The following is a 20,923-nucleotide window of genomic DNA, read 5'->3' as shown; positions in this document are numbered from 1 at the left end:
TGGGGGCGGGGTTTAGGCGTTCTCGGCCAATCACCGTCCCCCAAAACATTTAGATTTCAAATTCAAACGGACAAGACTGCGGATAAGACGGCCGAAGGGACCGCACATTTATTTTAAGGTATTTGTTGTTAATATATAATTTTTAATCCTCTTATTTGTCGATCAGTGGTCTGGAATTCATCGTCAAACATTTTTTTATCGTAGTTTTGTGATTTAACGAAACAGTTTATAGTTGTAAACTCGAGCTAAAACAAGTTCAGTTCAGCGACAACGCGGACGTTGGCAGTTAATTCACGATGGATTAGACGGGTAAGGTATTTGGAGGCAGATCAAATTAAAAATGTTTTTTTTTTGCTATGATTTAACTCATGTAAAAAACACGGTTTATTTTACAATAACGTGTGTTCTGCCTCGACAAACCATTTAAGCTACACTGGTTCCCAAATCCTGGTGGAGCGGACCGAGTTATCGCGATTAAACATGTTATTCTCGTTTTTTAAGCTAATTTAGTTTGCTTGATCTCTGGGTAACGTTATGATAAACGCATATAATATGCTTAGTCCTATGCTGTGTTTTGATTGTGCATTTTTAACGGTGACTTGTATATCTGTGCAATATAAACATCATTGTTTCAAAGTATGACTTGTATATATTTATAGTTTTGTTTGGGTAAATGAATCAAAACTTTCGCTGTGGGATTTTATTGTTAAAGAGGTTTATTTTAGGTCAGGAAAACGGCATGTTTATTTGTATTTTTTTTACCTCAACAGTGATGGGCGGTGCTCTTAAGTTTCTACACCATAACTATTCAGGCTATTGTGACATGGAAAAATCCCAAATATGTCTTTGTTGTAAGAAAAAGAAAAACAGTTCAGAGTGTGGCTTTTACTCAGTGCACCACTTCACTTTAACAGAAGGGATTTAGAACAGTGTGATTGAAAATACAGTTTCAATCACAATCAGTTTCAACGATAATTAGAGAAAATAAACTTTGTAAATGGTACATGTCAAGTTGTGACCTGTCATTTCTCTTCCTTTAATGTTGTTTTTTTGACCATTTATTGTTCGTCTGCCCTCAGATCATGTCCCGCCTCCCAGTCATGTCAGCAAAGAGGGTTCTCACCAGCAGCAGCTCTGAAAATTCCCAGGATATGGCTCCTGTGAAGGTTTGTAATAATAATAATAATAATAATAATAATAATAATAATAAAAGGCCTCCTACAACATTAGCGTGTTTTTCTTTGTCAGTGCTCCTAAGGTGGTGTAGGAACGTTTCCATTTTCTGGTATAGAACCCAGAATCTGTGTCACTGACGCCACTATTTGCTGTCTTCATGTGTTTTTGCAGAAGAAACTCCGTAAAGATGAGCCTCAGAAACCTCAAGCAGCTGCAACGGTGATCGGAGACAAGCGACCTCCGGCTGCTGCAGCCAGAGCTCCTCTGTGTACGTTGTGTTTTTATCGCTTCTGGACCTGGAGAATCTCATATGTTTGGAACTTTAGTTGTAGCACCAGGGATGACAGAACATCTGATCAGATCGTGTATTTCTTTTCATTTCGTTTTTGTTTTTATTTTTATTTTGTGTTTTTCTCCAACAGATCGGCCAGTCAGAGGTGCAGGAGCTGCCACTGTGGCTGCTGCTCCGTCCAGAGGTGAGACATGCTGTAGTAACTCAGTGTTTACACTACCTGGTGGTTTTGATGGAACGTGTCTGAGTGTAATGTTGTTCTGTTAGGTGTCCTGAAGCCGGCTGCAGCTTCTGCTGCCCCGAAAGCAGCCAGCATCAGACAACCACCCGCAGCTAAACCCAGTGAGAAACCGTTCATTATAGTTCACTTTAACAGGGAAGGTTCTGGGGGGGGGGGGGGGGGGGGGGGGGGGGGGGGGGGGGGGGGTTGGATTCAGTGTTTGCAGCAAAAGATCTGCAGTTCCATTATGGTGGAGATGGTGAGACGAGATTATCCAAGTTCTCTTTATTTATTTGTGTAAACAACATTAATTTATGAGTAGAAATAGTTTTTGATACACTGCAAAAAAAAGGAACTAAAAATAAATAAAAAATTATTATAATTAATGTCTTTTTCCTTGATTTGAGCAGGTAACTAAGACTATTTGCCAATGGAATAAAATTCATGTCCATTTTCTTATTTCAAGCGCAGAATATCTAATTATCTTATTTTAGGGGTAAAATACTTATTCCATTGGCAAATAGTCTTATTTTGCTGCTCAGATCAAGGAAAAATATACTAATTTCAAGAAAAATTTACTTACTATTAGTCCCTTTTTGCAGTGTAGATGGAAAAGGATTTTTATCCAAGCTGAACGCACAATAGTCATAACCTTGTTCAGATGATTTCTTTAAGGAGAAAAAAATGTTGAAACAGCCCAACAGCTTTTAGTTTAAGCTCTGAAATCCTTGACCAATCAGTAAACTTTATTCACAATTCCACTTATAGGGACTATAAAACGAGATGCTAAGTTAAATAAGTCACAGTTTATTGTGTTTGTAAAATTTTAAAAGACTTATGAAGCTGCTGTGTGTAGGTGTGACTGGAGGCGGTCGCCGTCAGCCATGGGACCTGAAGGGTAAAGTCACCGACATGGAGGGAAAGCTCCGCACCTACCAGACCAAGGTCAAGTCTGTGAACGAGGAGAACGAGGCGATGAAGGCCTCCGTAGCTCAAAGTCAAACCAGGATGGCTGAACTGGAGAGAAAAGTCGAGAGTCAGAAGATGAAACTTAGGTAGGAGCGGCTCAGCCACGACGCTAAACGACGTAGATGAAGGGCTGCTGACTTTTCTTTGTTCTTTGGTGTGCAGTGAGTACGAGAGGGAGCTGCAGAGGCTGTCTGGAGTCCAGAATGAATTGGAGAAAGTGTCGAGTGAGAAGAACCTTCTTCAGAAGGAGCTCGCCAATCTAGAGCAGAAATACAAAGTGGTTGAGACTCTGCGGGAGAGCCAGGAGACGGAGCTGCAGACTCTGAAGGTGAGAGTCTGGTTCTAAACGGGTCAGAGCTGCTAACAGATGAGTTACTAACAACTAGGGCTGAACAATTAATCGCATTTTCAATATAATCGCGATTTAGAAAAACGCAATTTCCAAATCGCTGAGTCTGCAATTTTTGGCTATGTAACAATTATGGAATTAGACACGTCCATTAGGTGTTGGTAAAATGTTTAAAGTGGGTTTGCCTCCACATGGAAGCGAAGACAGTTGCAGCAGTGAGATAATCTAATTTTATTACTTGTTTTAGAGTTTATATAATCATACATAGCATTAAGTACAGGTCAATCAGTTTAAAACATAAACATGTTTGTTGGTTTCACTTTATGTTCAACAAGGATTGATGTCCAAATCAACTAAAAGCTGTTCTCTTGAATAATATTCTGATTAATAGAAACATTGAAAGTTCTTGTTTTAAATAGTCCTTGTTTACAAACATCTTTATTTAGAGGCCATTTTTGTTGCTTGTGGTTAATGTAGAGAAAAGTCAAAATTGCAATTTTGGTTGAAATATATTGTAGGCAGAACGCAATCATTTCTGCTCTGAGTTTAGATGCTGTGGCTCTTTTAGCACCTGATCTACATAGCGAGAAAACAAAATGATTTGTTGTTTGTATATGTTTAAAAAGACATGATAAATTAAACTGGAAAAATAAATCGCAATATTAAGAAAAAAAATCGCAATTAGATTATTTTCCAAAATCGTTCAGCCCTACTAACAATCAGACCTGATCAGAGGGTGTAACTGTTTAATTTTCCTCTGCAGATGAAGCTGTCTGTGCAGGAATCAACAATGGCCCGGCTGCAGGCCACCCTGAAAGACACAGAAGAAGAAGTGTGCTCTCTGAAGGAGACGGTGGCGGAGCAGAGGGACGAGCTTCACGCCGGGGAGATGGAGCGCCGGCGGCTCCACAACACCATCCAGGAGCTGAAGGTGGGTCGCTGCACGGTGACGCCGCTCCTCCTGGTCCAGAGGTCGGCCTTTAGAGGCTAAAAAAACCTCTGGATGACTAGTGGAGCTGTTTTTATCTCTGATTATTAACCAGGTTGAGCTGTTAGCATCTGTTGATTTGATCTGAAACACTTTTGTGTCGCAGGGTAACATCAGGGTGTTCTGTAGAGTCCGTCCGCTGGACGACGGTGGTCTGAGTAAGCACATCCAGCTGGCAGCCAGCGACGACAAGTCCATAATGCTGGCCAAAAGCGAGGAGGTGAGAATGTGCCGAGGTTCTGCCGCCTATCAGGATGCCAATAAAAAATATTCTGAGCTGGTTTTTCTCTTCCTGCCTTACAGTCTCATACGGGTAAAACCGCAGAAACCCAGAAGAATTATCACTTCAGCTTTGACCGGGTGTTCGGCCCCCAGGCTTCGCAGCGGGAGGTGAATAATAAGGAAGCTCCGCTCATTTAGAACAGCTGCTGTAGTTTTTTTTTTTTTTTCTGTTTTTAGTGGAAAGCTTCATAGAAATGATGTTTTTTCAGATCTTTGACGAGATCTCGCTGCTGGTGCAGTCGGCTCTGGACGGATACAACGTCTGCTGCTTTGCCTACGGCCAGACGGGGAGTGGGAAAACCTACACCATGGAGGGAGAGGAGGTGGACGACACCAGGGGCGTCATCCCCAGAGCCGTGACGCAAATCTTCAGAGCCGGAGCGAAGCTGCAGTCACAAGGCTGGCAGGTTGGTCAGGATCATCATTTATTCAGACGATAAGTTAGATTAAAGCTGAGTTACTTCTACAGTCACTTTGGTCTGAAGTATAAATCTGTGCTTTTCCTCCTGAACTCTAAACAAACGATTGAAACCTTTCCTCAAAGCAGACGACATCATGGCGAATGTTTGATTAACCGTTTCCATCTTCGTCTCAGTTCACCTTCACTGCCAGCTTTGTGGAAATCTACAACGAGACCCTGCGGGACCTCCTGTACACCGGCAAGACCAGCAAGAGGCCCGAACACGAGATCCGAAAGTCCTCCAACAACGAGGTGACCGTCACCAACCTGACCTACGAAAAGGTCTACACCGAGGATCAGGTACGGCTCTGCTCCTGGTTTCACACCGTGAAATGTTAAACCTTACAGAAAATCATTTTTGCGTATTTATTTTCTCTCGTAGGTTCTTGGTCTGATCGCTTTGGCCAAACAGAACCGCTCCACGGCCCAGACCGCCCAGAACGACCGCTCGTCACGCTCCCACTCCGTCTTTCAGCTGCAGATCGAAGGAGTGAACGCTGGCAGGGACATCAAATGCAAATGTGAGTGTTGGGTCACATAAATGTAGCGTTGGCTTCATTTGTGCTAAAATATAAATGTTGACTGGAGTACAGTCTGCTATTGCTGCAGATGTAAAGCAGAACTCTGGAGAGGCGTTTAGAAAGTGGACAATAACTGAAATAGTCGGGGTTTTTTAATTGATTAGCAATGACCAGTGATCAGCCGTTCAGAGCTCACAGATTCTACAGTCACTGAATGCATCGTACCTACATGCCACCAGGTCGTAGTAACAGGCTCCATCAGAATAACAGCTTCTAGCTCCTGTTCCTGGACCTTTCATGGAGTCAGAACTCCATCATGGGAAGGAAATGAGCCTCAGACTGCTGCGCTGAATTCAGACGGCCTTTAACTCTGAGGTTGTTACTTTACAGAAACACACAGAATGCAAGTAAAAATCCGGGCCTAAAAGCCTCTGAAAATGAACTACAAAGTGAGCGCTCTCTTCTATCTGGACTTTTTCATTGATTTTTGTCAGGTGGGCTGTGCTGATATGTCATGTTAGCAAAGGATTATGGGATACCGTAAGGCCTGTTGGCGCCTGTAAGTGACGCTGTGGAGTTCCTGGCTGCTGGAGGGAACCTTCAGGCTACTTTTCTTACCTCCCTCCTCACTGACTGCACTATTCAGACAGATCTGATCAAGGCGACACTTCTGATTTGGATAAAGAGTCCTGGCTCTATAAAGGTGTTTAGATGGAGCCCCAGTGTCCTGTGGGGAAGCTGTTACTGAGGGGAAAAGATAATTTAGCTGTTTTCACCATAAGGAAGGTTTACAGTTCAGGTCAGTGGAAGCAGAAAGATGTAAGAAATTCTTTAAAAATAATATTTTTCTCCTGCATCCCAGAACATCTGATTTTTCTCTTCGGTTCATTAAGACTCAAAGTGAGGCAGGCGCTCAGTAGATGGAACGATGCTGAAAATGTTAGAAAACAGTTTCTCTCTTTGGTCCCTTTGAGCTTTCAGTCTTTACCATCAAAGGTTCTGCATTTGGAAAAGCCGGCATCCTTTTTGAAACGTTAGTTTAGACAAGGATTTACATTTTTAAATATAGAGAATCGGTGCTCGGCTCAAAGAACACAAGGATGGGTGAAAAGTTTTATGCCTGAAGCTGGTGTTCATTCTGGACTGATCGCGTTAAATCCTCAACAAATCTATAAAATCACTATTTAGTAATACTAGCAATTCTAACTGCGCTTATTTCTACTATAAGATCCTAAAAACTTTAAAATCTCAAACCTTTTTCCCCATTTGTTGCAGCTTCTGCTCCTGGTATAAATACCTAAAGGTTTAAAAGGAGATCATTTTCTCACGTCTACATATTCTAATTATTAAAGAGAAATATGAATAACATTAAATTTTTATTTAGAAACACCTTTGTAACTCAAGGTTGCCGTACAAATGAAAACTGAAAAGCAATCAAACCAACAAACGTGCTACGAGGAATCGACTGACATTAGTATTATGAGTCAAAACTTAAAATAAAAACAGAAATCAGATCCCAGCTTATTGGGTTCTAGTTGTAGCGTAGAATTGTTTTAGTGTTGTGAACATTTTCCTGACGGATCCTCTGGTCTCCATGTGTTCAGCCACGCTTTGCCTGGTGGACCTGGCCGGCAGTGAGAGGATGGTGAAGAGCCAGTCTCAGGGGGAGAGATTCAAGGAGATGACGTCCATCAACAGCTCCTTGTCCAACCTGGGCATCGTCATCACTTCTCTGGCCAACAAGGTCTGTGAGCCCTGAAATAAAACCAACCTCATTCATCCAGGAGTCGAGCCGGCGCTCATTCTGTGTCTGAAACTGTTTCAGGAGAGCCACGTTCCCTACAGGAACTCCAAGCTGACCTACCTGCTGCAGAACTGCCTCGGAGGAAACAGCAAGACGTGAGTCCTCGCCGCTTTAGGACATTAAAACATTAAAACAGACGTTAACTGAAGAGGAATAAATACTGTTGCTGAGACACACCAGAGGGAGAGCAGCTTCTAACTTTAACTTTTCTCTCTCCAGGTTAATGTTTGTGAACGTCTCTCCGGAGCCGGAGAGCTTTGGGGAAACCCTCAACTCTCTGAGGTTTGCCAGCAAGGTCGGTGAAATCTGTCTGTTAACGCGACTCTACGATATTTATAATGAAACAGGGTGCTTGCGCAAGTCTTGAAAGTCTTAATAAGTATGGAATTTTGAAACACTGTTTTCCAGACCTTGAAAAGTCTTGAATTTTGTGTGAAAGTCTTAATAAAGTATGGGGGAAAAAATGTATGGTAGAATTTTACAGTATGCTCAAAGGCATTGTGAAATGAGAAATAGGAAGGTAGGCTATAAAACTATAATTTTACTAACTGGTCACGTACTGTATTAGCCTAATGGAATCAAACACTTGTTTGATGTGAAATTCATGTACTTGTGATTTTCATGTTTTGAAACGTTTTCATCAGTAAAAGCATAATTTACTGTGAATAATGCATTTGTTCATTGAATACTAGCCTATAAAAATTAACATTTCTAATAAACAGTTTGTATAATCTCAACCAATGAAGTAGGCAGTAGGCACACAAGTATACAAGTACATAAAGTTAAGGTCTTGGGAAAAAAATATCGGTTTTAAAAAAAGTCTGGAAAAAGTCTGGAATTTTAATTTGGAAAAAGAGCAAGCACCCTGTGAAATTACATAAACTTTTTATTTCTGAAGAAAAAACAGTGCCCGTATTCTCAAAGATTCCCAGAGAACTCATACCTTAGCCTAAAAATTCCTACCTAGGGACTTTAGCTCCAGATCGATTCAGACGCTGCTGAGAGCGACTCTGAGTAAAGAGACAAATGTTTCTTAGTGAGGAGGCGTGGTTGACTTTTAAGAGCTGTGATTGGTTGATGATGTAAGGAGAAAAAACAAATGTGCTCCCAGAAGAAGGCCAAACATTGGCAGTGCGGGTCAAAAGTCTTGCCCAAGGACACAACAGCTGAGACAGTCTGAGCCGGGGATCGAACTGGCAACCCGCCGGTAACAGGACAAACTCCACAACTCCTGCTCCACTGTTAAAGAAGTTCATGTGTTAATTTCCTCCTCTGTGGATCGGCCAATCAGCTCTCTCTGTTTCCACAGTCTTCCTGCTTAAAATGCTCTTAGGCTCGATAAAATTCCAAGAAACATCTTAGAATTCAGGAAATTCCAAGATTTTTCCTAAATTGGCGTCACTGAGCTACTTTTTATTCAGAGGAATCTTTTTGAATACGGGAACTGATCTTTATCTTGTTTCCTAATTATCCCCTGGATATTTGAGTAGAACCTCGTTTAGACAGTTTGCTGATCAAACACGGCACTTATTCAGGCTCTTTATCATCAAAAATCATTCATATTTAATTTTTACCATAAAACCGTTTTTATAATTTTTGGTTTTCTATTTTGCAGGTGAACGATTGTGTCATCGGGACTGCAAGCTCAAACAAGAAATAACTATATTGTTAAATGAGCTTTTTTTATACTTCTGTAATTGCCCCAATAAATGTTTTTACCTGCTTTACTGCCGTTTGGCTCTAATTGCGGCGCTAAAGTGAAGTTTCTGTAAATCCTCAGGGCCTCTATTAATCACCAACAGGCTTTTTAATATTCTTTGTTTTTATCAGCGGTCTCTGTAAAGTTGGCCGAGCTGTACCTGTACATATTTGTTTGTCAGCTTTTTTTCTTTTTTTTTTTTTTTTTTTTTTTTTTTTTTTTTTTTTTACCTCTGTAGCTTTGACATTAATTTTCTATCACTGATGTTTTGTTGGGGGAAAAAGATCCATATTGTTAATTATTTTTCCTCATCTTTTGTCAATATGAATAAAAGCAAAGCAGTTGTAGTGATTTCTTTATCCTTCTGATCCACTTACTACAGCTGTGCCATCTGGTTTCTTCCTTTGTTACATTCCAACCTGTATTTGCAATTTTATTTTGTTTTATGTGATGGATCTGCTCCAAATGGCCTAAACTGATGAAATTAAATGGCGGAAAAAAATATTAAAAACAAAAAATGTAACACTTGTGTGCATAAGTATCCTATCCTCCCCTTTTGCTATGAAGCATCATTCTGCTGCAACTAGTTCTCTTCAAATGTCTTATAAATAGTAAAATTAAGTTCTTCTGTGTGCAGTCAGTGTCACATGACCTGCCTGTATTATTATAGCTTTTAATCAGGAACGCCATATTGGATCACTTCCTGTTGTCTTAGATAGTAATTGTGATAATATGGCAATACGGTTCTAGTTGTAAAGGCTATGTTGGACTATAGTGACGTGTCATTTGATGATTTTGTTGATTGTGTCACTTCCTTGTTGAGTTTTGCATTAGCTAATGTAGCACCTTTGAAAACGAACATGATTATTCACATGAAGCTGGCTCCCTGGTTTAATTTAATTAATTTAAGAAATTGGAGAGAAAATGGTGCTCTACACATCTAGAGGAATCCTACCTAATCTGGAAAAAGGTCAAGGTTTGGTTTTGCATAAAAAGGTCCTTTTGTAAAGTTAGAGCAGCATATTTTTCATGAATAGAAAATAAATGAGTTAGTCATAACGCTGTTGCTCCATTCATTCCCTCAGCTCTCAGCAGCGATTACTTTATGGGATTCTTTATAAATTAAATAAAATAGATTCTAAAATCGTTGGCATCCTCCCAAACGTGATTAATTCATCCTCAGAGAGGGAGGAGGAATTTTTGGAACCGGTCGGTCTTTGAACTGTTTAGAAGCAGTAGCTTTCAGAGTTATCTAAAAATTTTGCTTAATCTAAACATTCTACTTGTCTGTTTGACCCAATCAAGTTATTTAAGGAGGTATTACAAATGAATAAATGTGTTAGATCTCAGTGCAACATTTGATACAGTTGATCCTAATATTCTAGAAAGACTAGAACATACTGTGTTGCTTAAGGGAAATGCGTGAGGGTGGGTTTCCTTTTATCACCTCAGGAATATCGCCAAAATTGGAAACATTCTGTCCAGGGGTGATGCTGGAAAAACTAGTCCATGAATTTGTCTCACTCTGCTGAGTTCTCCTACTGCTCTCCTATATGAAATGCTTGTTCGTTCAACTTTTAACTTGCAATGAAATAACCATTTTATTTCTGAGAAAATATCAGATCCATTTATTTCTCCTAATTATCAGCTTTAAAACTTTGTTTATAGACCGTTTGCTGTCAAAACCACTTACAAAGGCTCTTTATCATAAATCGTTCATATTTTAATGCGTAATGCTTGTTTATCATCACCCTGATTAATCAGAACATTCACTTCTACTGTAAGAAAACTTTTTTAGTTTCCTGGTTTTTCTGTGACTGTGTCACCAGGACGGTAAGCTCCAACAAAAAAAATGTAAATCCTGTTTTTTTTTTTTAGATACTTATGTACTTTTTATTTACACTTTTGTGAGTTTTTAAAGAAACATTTTGTGTACCTTAACTTTTAATCTTCTGAGTTTTAACAATTGCTCTTAATGACACTTAACAATTAGTTTGTATTTTATGTCCCTACAACTGCCTTTCTTGACCATCTACTTTAACTGGTTTGTAAATGTTTGTACCTGCTTTATTTGACAAACTCGGTGTTGCGTTTGGTTCTTGTGGTGCAAAAGGGTATGAGAACTAAATTCTCAGGGTTTATTATAGTAATCACTACCAGGCTTTTAAATATTTTTTTAAATGTATTTATTTTTTTATTTTATTTATTTTTTATTTTTTGCTCTCAACGGGGATCAGAACCATGTTAAATAGAGAATTTAAATCAGGATGGATTTTTATTTCTCTTGTCTTCGTTGACATAATTCATGAAATTATTTCATAAAAAATAATCACATTAAAGTGCAGAAATATGGGTGAAACGCTGGGATTTTATTCATAGTGGACACATATTTGTTAATGAAGAAAAACACCACTGGTTTAAATCTTTAAGAATATGGAAATAAATGCAGTTTTAAGTGTGACAGTTTCAGGGTTTCAACGTTTTTATTTCTAATGCAGATATTAAAAATATTAAACTTTCATGTCTCACACGGTGACTCCAGCTTCTTAAAGGCTTGGTGTAAATAGCAGCTTTTCTGTCGGCCAAAGTCTGGCTCGCCTGTCTGGAGCCGCCTTAAAGGCGCAGTGTCGCTGTCTGCAGCCGCAGGGTTCTGACGGGCGACGCGGTTCGGTACGATGCGCCTGGAAGTTCGGCTTCTGGGTGACCTGGCAGCGGTTCCTGCCCTCAGCGCCGCCTCGGACCGGACGTGTGCGGGCCGCCGGGACTGAAACGGTGAGCCGAACCTGCCGCTGCAGCCTCAGCCTCAGCTGGGCGAGCTAGCCGCGGCTAACAGGCTAACGGGACCAGCTGTGACGGAGCGATGGAGGCTGACGGCGGTACAGATGTTTCTCACGCTTCTGCGGCCAGAACCGGGCTGACAGTCCGGCTCAGGACCCGCCGGCAGCCCGGAGCTCTGCTCTCTGGGTTCTGTTCAGATTCTCTCATGCACTCTGCAGTAAAGTGTTGTTATCGGTGCTGTTGTTGACTGTGGAGAACCTGAAGTCTACCTGGTAAACTAGCTGCCACCTAGATAAATCTGATGTCTGATGCATGACATGCAACAGAAATGAACTTAATTGGCTGCAGGACATGGAAACACCTGATCTTAAAGAAACTGTCCTGCCATGAGGGATGATCTGCAGATTATTTCAGTTTAATGTTAATCACCTCTAACATCAAACTTTTAGTCCAAACACTTGACAAAAGGCTGAAAAAGATCAGTTTCTTTATATGTTTGATCAATTCGCAACCTCGTTATCAGATCTGCCAGGAGAAAATAAAAATATGTAGAGAAACAGATCATTATCAGACATTATAAAGCTTAGATTTAGATTAAATGATTGTGTCTTGCAGGTAAATCTTAGTGTGTTTCTGAATGTTTTGGTTAGTACTTGTGAAGTGCATCAACTGGTTTAACCGTAAATCTAACAGAACATATTATGCTTCTTCAACTAAACTTAAATAAGCCATAATAAGCATAAATGGCTAAAGCTTAAAATATTAATGGGTGTGTTGCAGTTTAAGTTTCGAAAAAAAAGAAAAATTTAAAATTTTTTTAGAGTTAATTTAAATTTGTAGCCTAGTGGCGCAAAAGGGATGGAAATGCAATTGTTAAGGCTGCAGAATATATTGTGAAATTATCATTATTACATCTCAATATTACAAAATACTATTTGGCAGGCTGGAAAATCTTGGCCAATATATTCTGAGGGTCTTGCGATCACACAGGCTGCAGCATGGTGGCGCTGTTGCGAGCGATGGTCCTGGGTTTAAATCCCAGCGGTGGCCTGTTGAATGTTTTCCCCCCACGCACGATTTCTTCAGATACTCTGGCTTCTGTCATCGTGCATCACCAGAACCGGGCTAAAGGAAGAAGAACTTTGTCCAGAGCTGCTGCTTCAGACTCCGTTCTTCTTCTACTTTTCCCTTTCAGGATGGATTGGTCTCCATCTAACCCGTCTTTTGCATTTTCTTCTCTCACACACACGCTACCTTCATGTCTCCTTTCATTCCACCCATAAATCTGCTTCAGACTCCATTATTCTCAGCTGACAGAAAAACCTGCAAATAACGAGCTGCATTTTTATTAATTTAACCATCTGCTTTCAGGAACGTTTATAATTTGCAGAGAACATGGAAGTTGTCAGGGTGGGACAGTTGTCAGCTTTGTTAGCTTGCAGCTGGAAGGTTCTTGGTTCAAATCCTGGCCCTGGGTCTGTTTGCATTGAATTGATATGTTCTCTCTGTGCATTTGTGGGTTTTCTCCTGATACTCCAGCTTCCTTGTGTGTTTGCATGGTGGCGTGTCTCTGTGATGGACTGGTGACCCAGTCCAGGGTGTGGCCCGCCTCTCACCCGATGAAAAAAGAATAAGCTGGTGTCAATAATGGATGGATGCAAGTTATTAACATATCCCTGGTTTAAAGCAGTCAGCCTCTGCTCTGTGATGGTCCAGCTTTGATTCGTCAGCCAACCTAAGCAGAGCAGTCAGCAATGCGCTGCAGAAGAAAACGACCACAGCCGTAATCATAAGAATATGAACTATTAAGAGTCTGAGGGCTGTTTCATACAAGCAGAAATTAGGGATCCAGGATAAGAGATAAAGCCGGGCCTGAACTGTTGTGATCAGATTATCCTGGTTTTATTCGTTTTAAGCAGGAAGGCCAATCCAGGCTCAGGAGATGCTTCTATGTTAAGCCAGGTTTAAGTAATTCAGGTAAATGTCTGCCCTCAGCTTTTTTCAGGAGACCATGAGGTGGATCACAGATTCACTGACGCTACAAAGGATGAGACGCGTGCACCGAACTACAAACCATCCTCTGATGGAGGCTGATGAGGAATTGAAGCACATCGCACTCACATGAACAAATAGAAAGCACAATTACAAATTGCAAAAGCACTACAACATTAACAAAACGGAAGAGGTACGTCCCAGTGGGAGACCTAAGAAATTGCTGATTGCTCTACAGCTCGTTTTACTTTAACAACTCCCCATTACTAAGGGGTGGACCTTTTTTGTTTCAATTTGCATGTCATCTAAGCCATAACGAGGCCTTTGTTGGGCGCTACTATAAAGCTTGGAGCTCCACATTACTCCATACATTTTGAATTGAGAAAGCTTTCTGGATAGGAATCGAAACGTGTTCAAACTTTGAAAAAATAAAATAAAAATTCCAGTTGTTTTGTTTTTTAACCTTTTTAGAATGACCATGACCTGGATGACTGAGAATCTTCACCAGCGTAATGCTTTTGTTAATATTGTAATGTTTTTGTTAATGTTGTAGTGCTTTTGTGATTTGTAATTGTGCTTTCAGTTTGCTGAAGTAGTTTGCACCTCAGGGCCACCGTAATATAGGGAAACATTTGTTTGTACTACTACTTATATAGCAAAAAATACATAAAAGGTTAAAGCGTTTCTTCTTATCTATCAGATTCTGTGACTGTAGAGGGCGCTGTTTCACTGACCCCTTCAGTAACTCCTGAAGCAGTAAAGCAGTAGATGAAACTTTTTTAGCAGACAGCCTTTATATAACAATATTCACCTCAAATCAGATTTTAATGATTAATACAAACATTGTTTGGGTTTAAAACATTAAGCATAGACTCTAAAACAAACTGAAAGAAGTTAATGAAGGATACCTGATATGCAATGAAATGACCTATTCAGGATAAAATATATCAAATAACATAATATTCTTTCCCTGCACAGTAGTTAGGTCACTGAGCCTCATGGTTTGTGAAGTATTTTTCCTTTTTCAGGTGGTAAGATCACGTATTATGTGCACTTGAGGGGAAATATGTTTTGTCTGGAGAAGGCAGCAAACAGCGCCCCCTAGATTTTGATGAAATTGTGGAAAATGGTGTAACACTTTATTAACAACAGCTTTACCTCTTTATTAGCCACTTTAATTCCCTCAACACATGCAATGGTTTATTAAAGGCCTTTCTGTCTAACTTAGAACAACAGCAGTCTTCAGAAACACAGTTTAACAGTAACAATGTTATTAATGGTATAGATAAAAATCTTATTCCATTGGCAAATAGTCTTACCTGCTTAAATCAAGGAAAAAATACATTAATTTCAAGAAGATTCGACTTACTTTTAGTTCCGTCTTTGCAATGTACCATTTAGTTTCTGATCAGTTTGACCGCTGTCTGAACAGATAAGGTACCAGGATTAACTTAGCCTGGCTGTTAGCCTGGTCTGGAGCAGGCTAGCTGCACAGAATAAATCGCTGTGGTAAGTGATGCGTTACTGCTTTTGTGAAACCGAGTTCACGCTTAATTCAGCCAGAATACCTGGAAAATCCTGGCTTAATCCTCTGTTTGTGAAACAACCCTATGGAAAGATAGCTTCAAGTGGCAGCAGGTAGAAAGAAAAGTAAAGGGTACAAGAATGAAGCCCTGTGGTACCCCGCAGGAAATTAAATAATCAATGCTGACACAGGAGTTTAACTCTCTTTGATCCTCTTATTGTTCTGGTTGCTCATTCTCGTGTTTTTTGGGGTAAACATGTGTAGAGGATGTGGATTAGCTACAAGCTCCAGGAGCCTGAAAGTTTTCCTTCCATCCCAGATGCAGGCGGTTCCCATGGAGGTGGGAAGCAGCAGCGGCGGCGGCGGCTCAGGTGGATCCGTGATGGAGGTGAGCTTCCCCAGCGCTCAGACCTCGGTGCTGGACAGCCTTAACCGGCAGAGAGAGGACGGCAGTCTCTGCGATCTGTCCATCCACGTCCAGGGACACGTGTTCAAGGCCCACCGCTGCGTCCTGGCCGCTTCCTCGCCGTACTTCCATGACCAGGTGGGTGAGTTTGGCCCGGCGCGCTTCTGAGACGATAACTCAGTAGTTCTGTCAATTATGAAAAACATGACACTTATTTTTATTTCTCTGATTAGGGTCTATTTCTCTCACTCTGCTGAGTTCTCCTACTGTTCTCCAATTTGCATTGCTTGATTGTAATTTAATCTTTTACATAATTTTGTTTCTTCATAGAAGGTACACCTGGTCTGGCGTTCTGTTAGCTGTGACATCATCAGGGGAGGCAGATCATCCGCTATTACCATCTAACATAGAAAGTACTCCTGGGTCAATGTGAGCTTCTGAGCTTTCTGTGTCTCTGCTCTGTCTTCTCTAACATAGAAAGTACTCCTGGGTCAATGTGAGCTTCTGAGCTTTCTGTGTCTCTGCTCTGTCTTCTCTAAGCCCCAGTGGGTGGAGGCAGATGAGCGTTCACACTGAGCCTGGTTCTGGTTCTGCTGGAGGTTCTCCTCCCTGTTAAAGGGGAGTTTTCCTCTCCACTGTCGCTTCATGCATGCTCAGTATGAGGGATTGCTGCAAAGCCATCAACAATGCAGACGACTGTCCACTGTGGCTCTACGCTCTTTCAGGAGGAGTGAATGCTGCTTGGAGAGACTTGATGCAACCTGCTGGGTTTCCTTAGAGAGGAAACTTTCTCACCAACCTGGAGGATCTGATGGAAGCTGACTTTGGAAAGAGCCTTGAGATGATCATGTTTCATAAATTGGCGCTATATAAATAAGATTGAATTGAATTTAGAACAATTACAAATCATTGATTCTTTTTTTCCCAATCATATTGACTCTTTAGAAGTGATCCAGGGTTTGTATTTCTGACGTTTTGGTCCTGTCCCCTGGTCCAGGTGCTGCTGAAGAACATGTCGACGGTCTCCATCCCTGCGCTGATGGACCCGCTGGCGTTCGAGGGCGTCCTGAGCTGCGCCTACACCGGCCAGCTGCGGATGCTGCGCGACGACATCGTCAACTACCTCACGGTGGGCAGCGTGCTGCAGATGTGGCACATCGTGGACAAATGCACGGAGCTGCTGAAGGAGGGCCGAGCTGCTGCGGCGGGAGGCGGCGGTGGAGGAGGAGGAGGAGGAGGAGCGCAGGATGGAGCGGGTGGAGGTCCTGCTAATCCCGGGTGCAGCAGCAGCAGCAGCGGTGGTGAAGCTGGTGAGACCAGTAGAGCTAGGAGCTCAGACGCTGTGCAGGTTGTGGAGCCCAACGACCCCCAGAGAGTCCCCCAGCCGTCCAGTCGGCCCTCGGTGAGTGAGAGCCAGTCGCCCAGCAGCACCAACTACTTCAGCCCCCGAGACGGGAGCAGCTTCCTGGGAGGAGGCGCGGCTGCAGGGGGGGCTTCCCTGGATGGAGGCAGAGCCAGCAACACCCCGAGCTACTGCACCCCATCCGGAGGAGAGGAGGCCCTGCTGATAGAGGAGGAGGAAGAGGAGGCGGAGGAAGAGGAGGAGGAGGTGATGTACCACCAGAGGAAGAGGGGAAGAGGAGGCGGCAGCGGGAGGAGGAAGAAAGTGAGCTCAGTGCTGGAGCAGGAGGTCGGCGTCAGCGACAGCTTTGGGGTTTCCTCCTATCAGGTAAATTTTTCTTTGTCCATTTGCTGCTTTGTGAGTAATTTTCTTTTTTTTTTTATGATAAATAACGGCTGTGTTGCTTTTTTCTCCTCCTGCAGGACGGGGAGGAGTCAGAGGTGGCGCTGCAGAAGCGTCCCACCTACAGCCAGCCCAGCATCATGCCCCGCAAACAGTGGGTGGTGGTGAAGACGGAACGGGCGGAGGACGACGACCTGATCGTGGTGTCCGGAGAGGAGGGAGGGGAGGAAGAGGAGGACGAAGACGAGAGGGAGATGGAGCTGATCCGAGAGCGGGAGAGAGGCAACTTCAACATCTCCAACATCAGGAGCCTGTCGGCAGAGCTGGCGGGCCGGGCGGAGAGCGACATGGACTCACAGGTGGGCCCAAAGTCAACGCCGGTATGTTGCTCCTCCAAAAGTGTTCACAGCCTTTAGTTTTTCACGCTTGGTCACGTTACAACCACAGAGTTCTGCTAAATCTTGTGTTTTTCAATGTTTTTACAAATAAAATCTGAAAAGTGTGGCCTTTTTTTTTATTTTGCTCCCTTTAATCTGATTTACCTAAATGAAATCTAATGTAACTGTTGTAGTTTTTCATACGTACACTGCAAAAATAGAAGTAAAAATAAGTAAAATTTTCTTGAAATGAGTCTATTTGCCCTTGATTTAAGCAGGTAAATAAGACTATTTGCCAATGGAATAAGATTTTTGCACTTAAAATAGGAAAAATTCATGTCCATCTTATTTCAAGTTCAGTCTATCTAATTATCTTATTTTAGGGGTAGAAACACTCATTCCATTGGCAAATTATCTTATTTACCTGCTCAAATCAAGGGCAAATACATTCATTTCGAAAAAACTTTACTAATTTTTAGTTCTCTTTTTGCAGTGTAGATCACTTAATTTACAAATATGGTTTAATTTAACCTCAGTATAAACACATATGTGGCGTTTCTGCTGAAAGCAATGAAGGAGATACAAGAAAAAGGGCGACAGAATGTCCTCTGGTCATGTGAGGCTATTAGGTCGACATGGAAAACTTACATTTAACGCCCTGAACACACCATTACCATGGAGAAACATGACAGTGGCTGTACACTGCAGGGATGCTTTTCTTTATCAGGGACAGGGAAGCTGAGTTGATATGAAGATTAATTGAGCTACATACAAAAACAATCCTGGAGGAAAAGCTGTTAGAGGTTCCACAGCAATGGTGTGGAGGTCCAGGAGGTAGCAGGAAAGGAACCCTGAACATACAACCAAAGCTACATTGAGATACTTTAGATAAAAGCATATTGATGTGTTCAAATGGCCTAGTCAAAGTACAGACCTAATTCTCACTTTGAGAATCTGTGGCTAGGCCTGAAAATTATTAGCTAAAGTAGAAAACAACTGGACTTTTTCTCTTCTTCCTCTCATCAAAAAAGCTTCTTCATCTCTGAACACGGTTTGAAGCAACTATCTAGATGTTTTAGTCAGAACAATCCCACTAACAGCGCCATCAGTGTCACTGATGGGACAAATAGGACACGTAAAGTCCAGCTGCCTGGCTGTCATGTCCCGGTGGACCGAGAATCTAAATCAGCTTGATCTGATTAAGTTTCGGCTGTTTAGTTTAAAGCAATGGGCAAAAAAATCCTGGCTTTTGGTGTAAAATAATGGTAAAAAAAAGCTTCAGCTGTTGATTCAGAAGGACTGAATACAAATGCATGCCACACTTTTAAGACTGATATTAGAAAATGATGAAAAAGCTTGAGGGGTGTGAATACGTTTGCAGGGCGCTGTAAGTGGAATGTTTAAATATGTTGAAAACTCAACCTGATGTCCGAGGTTAAAGTTAAAATTTTTATAATCACAAGAGAAGAACAAGTTTTCTAAATTACAGTCCAGGAGTCCGAGGCAGCAAAGCATTCTGGGAGCGCTAATAACCCTGAAGGCCTCAGTGAAGCATGGCGGCGGCTGCGTCATGCTGTGGGCTGAATCCGTCTGACGCTCTGGTCCTGATCTGAGCTGCTGTGTTTCTGCAGGTGGACTACTGCCAGTCGACGGAGGACTACCTCAAGTTTGAAGGCAGCCTGATCGAGCAGACCTTAGCCCAGCACCTTCATGACAGCGCCGCGGGTCAGAACCAGAACACCAGCCGGGCCGTTTCCGCTCTGCTGGGTCAGGTCCAGTCGGCGGCCTCGGCCCGGGCCCAGCTCTTCCCTCTGGACATGCAGGGGAACCAGATCCTGCTCTACAGCCAGGCGTCCGGCCTCTCCCTGGACCCGGCCGCGCCCGCGCTGGGCATGATGGGCGGAGCCTCTTTCAAAGCGCCCGGCCTGGAGCACGGCGCCGTCCAGCTGCAGGCCGGGCTGGGGGCGGACGGCTCGGGCGGCGGCGGCGGCGTCGCGGGCGGAGGCGGTGGCGGCGGCGGCTCCGGGGGGACCACCAAGGTGTTCATGTGTCACTGTGGGAAGACGTTCACCCACAAGAGCATGAGGGACCGGCACATCAACATGCACCTGGACCTGCGGCCGTTCCACTGCCCCGTCTGCGCCAAGAAGTTCAAGATGAAGCACCACCTGACGGAGCACATGAAGACCCACACCGGCCTCAAGCCCTACGACTGCCTCGGCTGCGGCAAGAAGTTCATGTGGCGCGACAGCTTCATGCGCCACCGCTCGCACTGCGAGAGGCGCGGCGGGCCGGCGGAGGCCGGAGAGGGCGGGGCGAGCGGCGAGGCGGGGCGGCGAGGAGGAGAGGACGGCCCGGATTACACCTCCACCGCCCACCTCCTCCTGCCTGCAGCCGACGGAGGTCAGGGAGGAGGACCGAGAGGAGGAGGAGGAGGAGCGTCTGGGTCTGGTGTGGGAGGAAGCCAACATGGCAGCAACGCCGCCGCCGCAGGGGCGCTGCTGGGGGGGGGGCTCCCAGAGTCCGGGTCCGGATCCGGGATCAGGGATCTTCGGGGGTCTGGGATTGGCCCGGGGGGTTTGTGACGAAGACGTGTGTGAGGTCAGCGCAGATGGGAGCAGCGTGACCTAAAGCTGGGTCTGGTCCCATAAGTTCTCCTGGTTCTGATGGTTCTGGTGGTTCTGGTTGTTCTCCTGGTTCTGATGGTTCTGGTTGTTCTGGTTCTGATGGTTCTGGTTGTTCTGGTTGTTCTCCTGGCTCCTGCTGCTGTTTCGTTCAAGTCTTTTTGTCGGTCTCACCAGGTGAATCAGACCTGTAGATTCAGATCTGCTCTGCGTGTCGTTCAGTTTCACGGTTCTTTCGTCCTAAACGATTCAGTTTTTTGCACAAACAGATTTGAAAAGTGGCCTCATCAGAACCGGACCGTCGACCCAGAATAAGCTGTCAGTTTAAATATTCTACGGTGTTCCTGAGGTTAATTTTTCTGCGATCCGTGGAGGAACATGGGTTTGCTGAGATGAACTGGAACCATGCTGGTTTCTTGGATGGAGGAACGCTCCAGATTGCTGGGATTTCTCCGCAGGTTTGTGTTTTGACCCGTTGCTGTGCCCAGAAAAAAACCCCGCAAGACTGATCATAAGCAGAAAAATAAGTTACATTCATGTTTTTATTAGAATCACAGAGCAGCAGGATTTTTTTTTTATTTTTGTAACACATTTTACTGTCACCCTGAGATTAAGGAATAATTAAGCCGGATTCATCTCATCGTGCATTTTAATGGATTATTCTCAGATATTCTACACAGAACAGATTCACACAGGTTTGTCTCTTTGCAAATGTTA

At 43.1% G+C, this 20,923-nt stretch overlaps 2 protein-coding genes across 3 annotated transcripts; both read left to right on the top strand.

Annotated features, from left to right (window-relative positions):
- Positions 1 to 33: 33 nt before the first annotated feature.
- On the top strand, positions 34 to 8,965 carry kifc1 (kinesin family member C1). 2 transcript variants are annotated; one of them, XM_036145832.1, is made up of 17 exons: positions 34 to 118; positions 1,080 to 1,166; positions 1,348 to 1,444; positions 1,599 to 1,652; positions 1,736 to 1,810; positions 2,545 to 2,743; positions 2,820 to 2,985; positions 3,770 to 3,937; positions 4,101 to 4,214; positions 4,298 to 4,384; positions 4,486 to 4,683; positions 4,872 to 5,036; positions 5,119 to 5,257; positions 6,862 to 7,001; positions 7,083 to 7,156; positions 7,281 to 7,356; positions 8,677 to 8,965. In XM_036145832.1, exons 2-17 carry the CDS (start codon positions 1,083 to 1,085, stop codon positions 8,719 to 8,721), a joined length of 1,881 nt encoding a protein of 626 aa, XP_036001725.1. In that variant the 5' UTR covers positions 34 to 118; positions 1,080 to 1,082; the 3' UTR covers positions 8,722 to 8,965. The 2 variants fall into 2 exon arrangements, with proteins under 2 accessions (XP_036001725.1, XP_036001726.1); XM_036145833.1 differs by lacking the exon at positions 34 to 118 and adding an exon at positions 131 to 309.
- A 2,361-nt stretch (positions 8,966 to 11,326) lies between these two features.
- Positions 11,327 to 20,625, top strand: zbtb22b (zinc finger and BTB domain containing 22b). The gene is given in 6 exon segments (XM_036145831.1): positions 11,327 to 11,532; positions 15,381 to 15,599; positions 16,459 to 17,190; positions 17,286 to 17,564; positions 19,214 to 20,086; positions 20,088 to 20,625. Coding segments are annotated over 5 exon segments (2,220 nt in total). The 5' UTR covers positions 11,327 to 11,532; positions 15,381 to 15,389; the 3' UTR covers positions 20,214 to 20,625.
- The last annotated feature ends 298 nt before the right edge of the window (positions 20,626 to 20,923 follow it).

The sequence above is a fragment of the Fundulus heteroclitus genome, chromosome 13 (assembly GCF_011125445.2).
Source record: "Fundulus heteroclitus isolate FHET01 chromosome 13, MU-UCD_Fhet_4.1, whole genome shotgun sequence".
In the NCBI taxonomy this organism is placed as follows: domain Eukaryota; kingdom Metazoa; phylum Chordata; class Actinopteri; order Cyprinodontiformes; family Fundulidae; genus Fundulus; species Fundulus heteroclitus.
Note: the sequence above shows the minus strand (reverse complement) of the source record. Positions and strands in the feature narration are given on the sequence as shown.

Bases quoted from the DNA above. Each gene is read 5' to 3' on its own strand.
- kifc1 (XM_036145832.1), top strand. From the start codon at position 1,083: ATGTCCCGCCTCCCAGTCATGTCAGCAAAGAGGGTTCTCACCAGCAGC. The intron at 5,037-5,118 runs GTACGGCTCTGC...TTTCTCTCGTAG, and splicing joins AGGTCTACACCGAGGATCAG to GTTCTTGGTCTGATCGCTTT. The intron at 7,002-7,082 runs GTCTGTGAGCCC...AAACTGTTTCAG, and splicing joins TCACTTCTCTGGCCAACAAG to GAGAGCCACGTTCCCTACAG.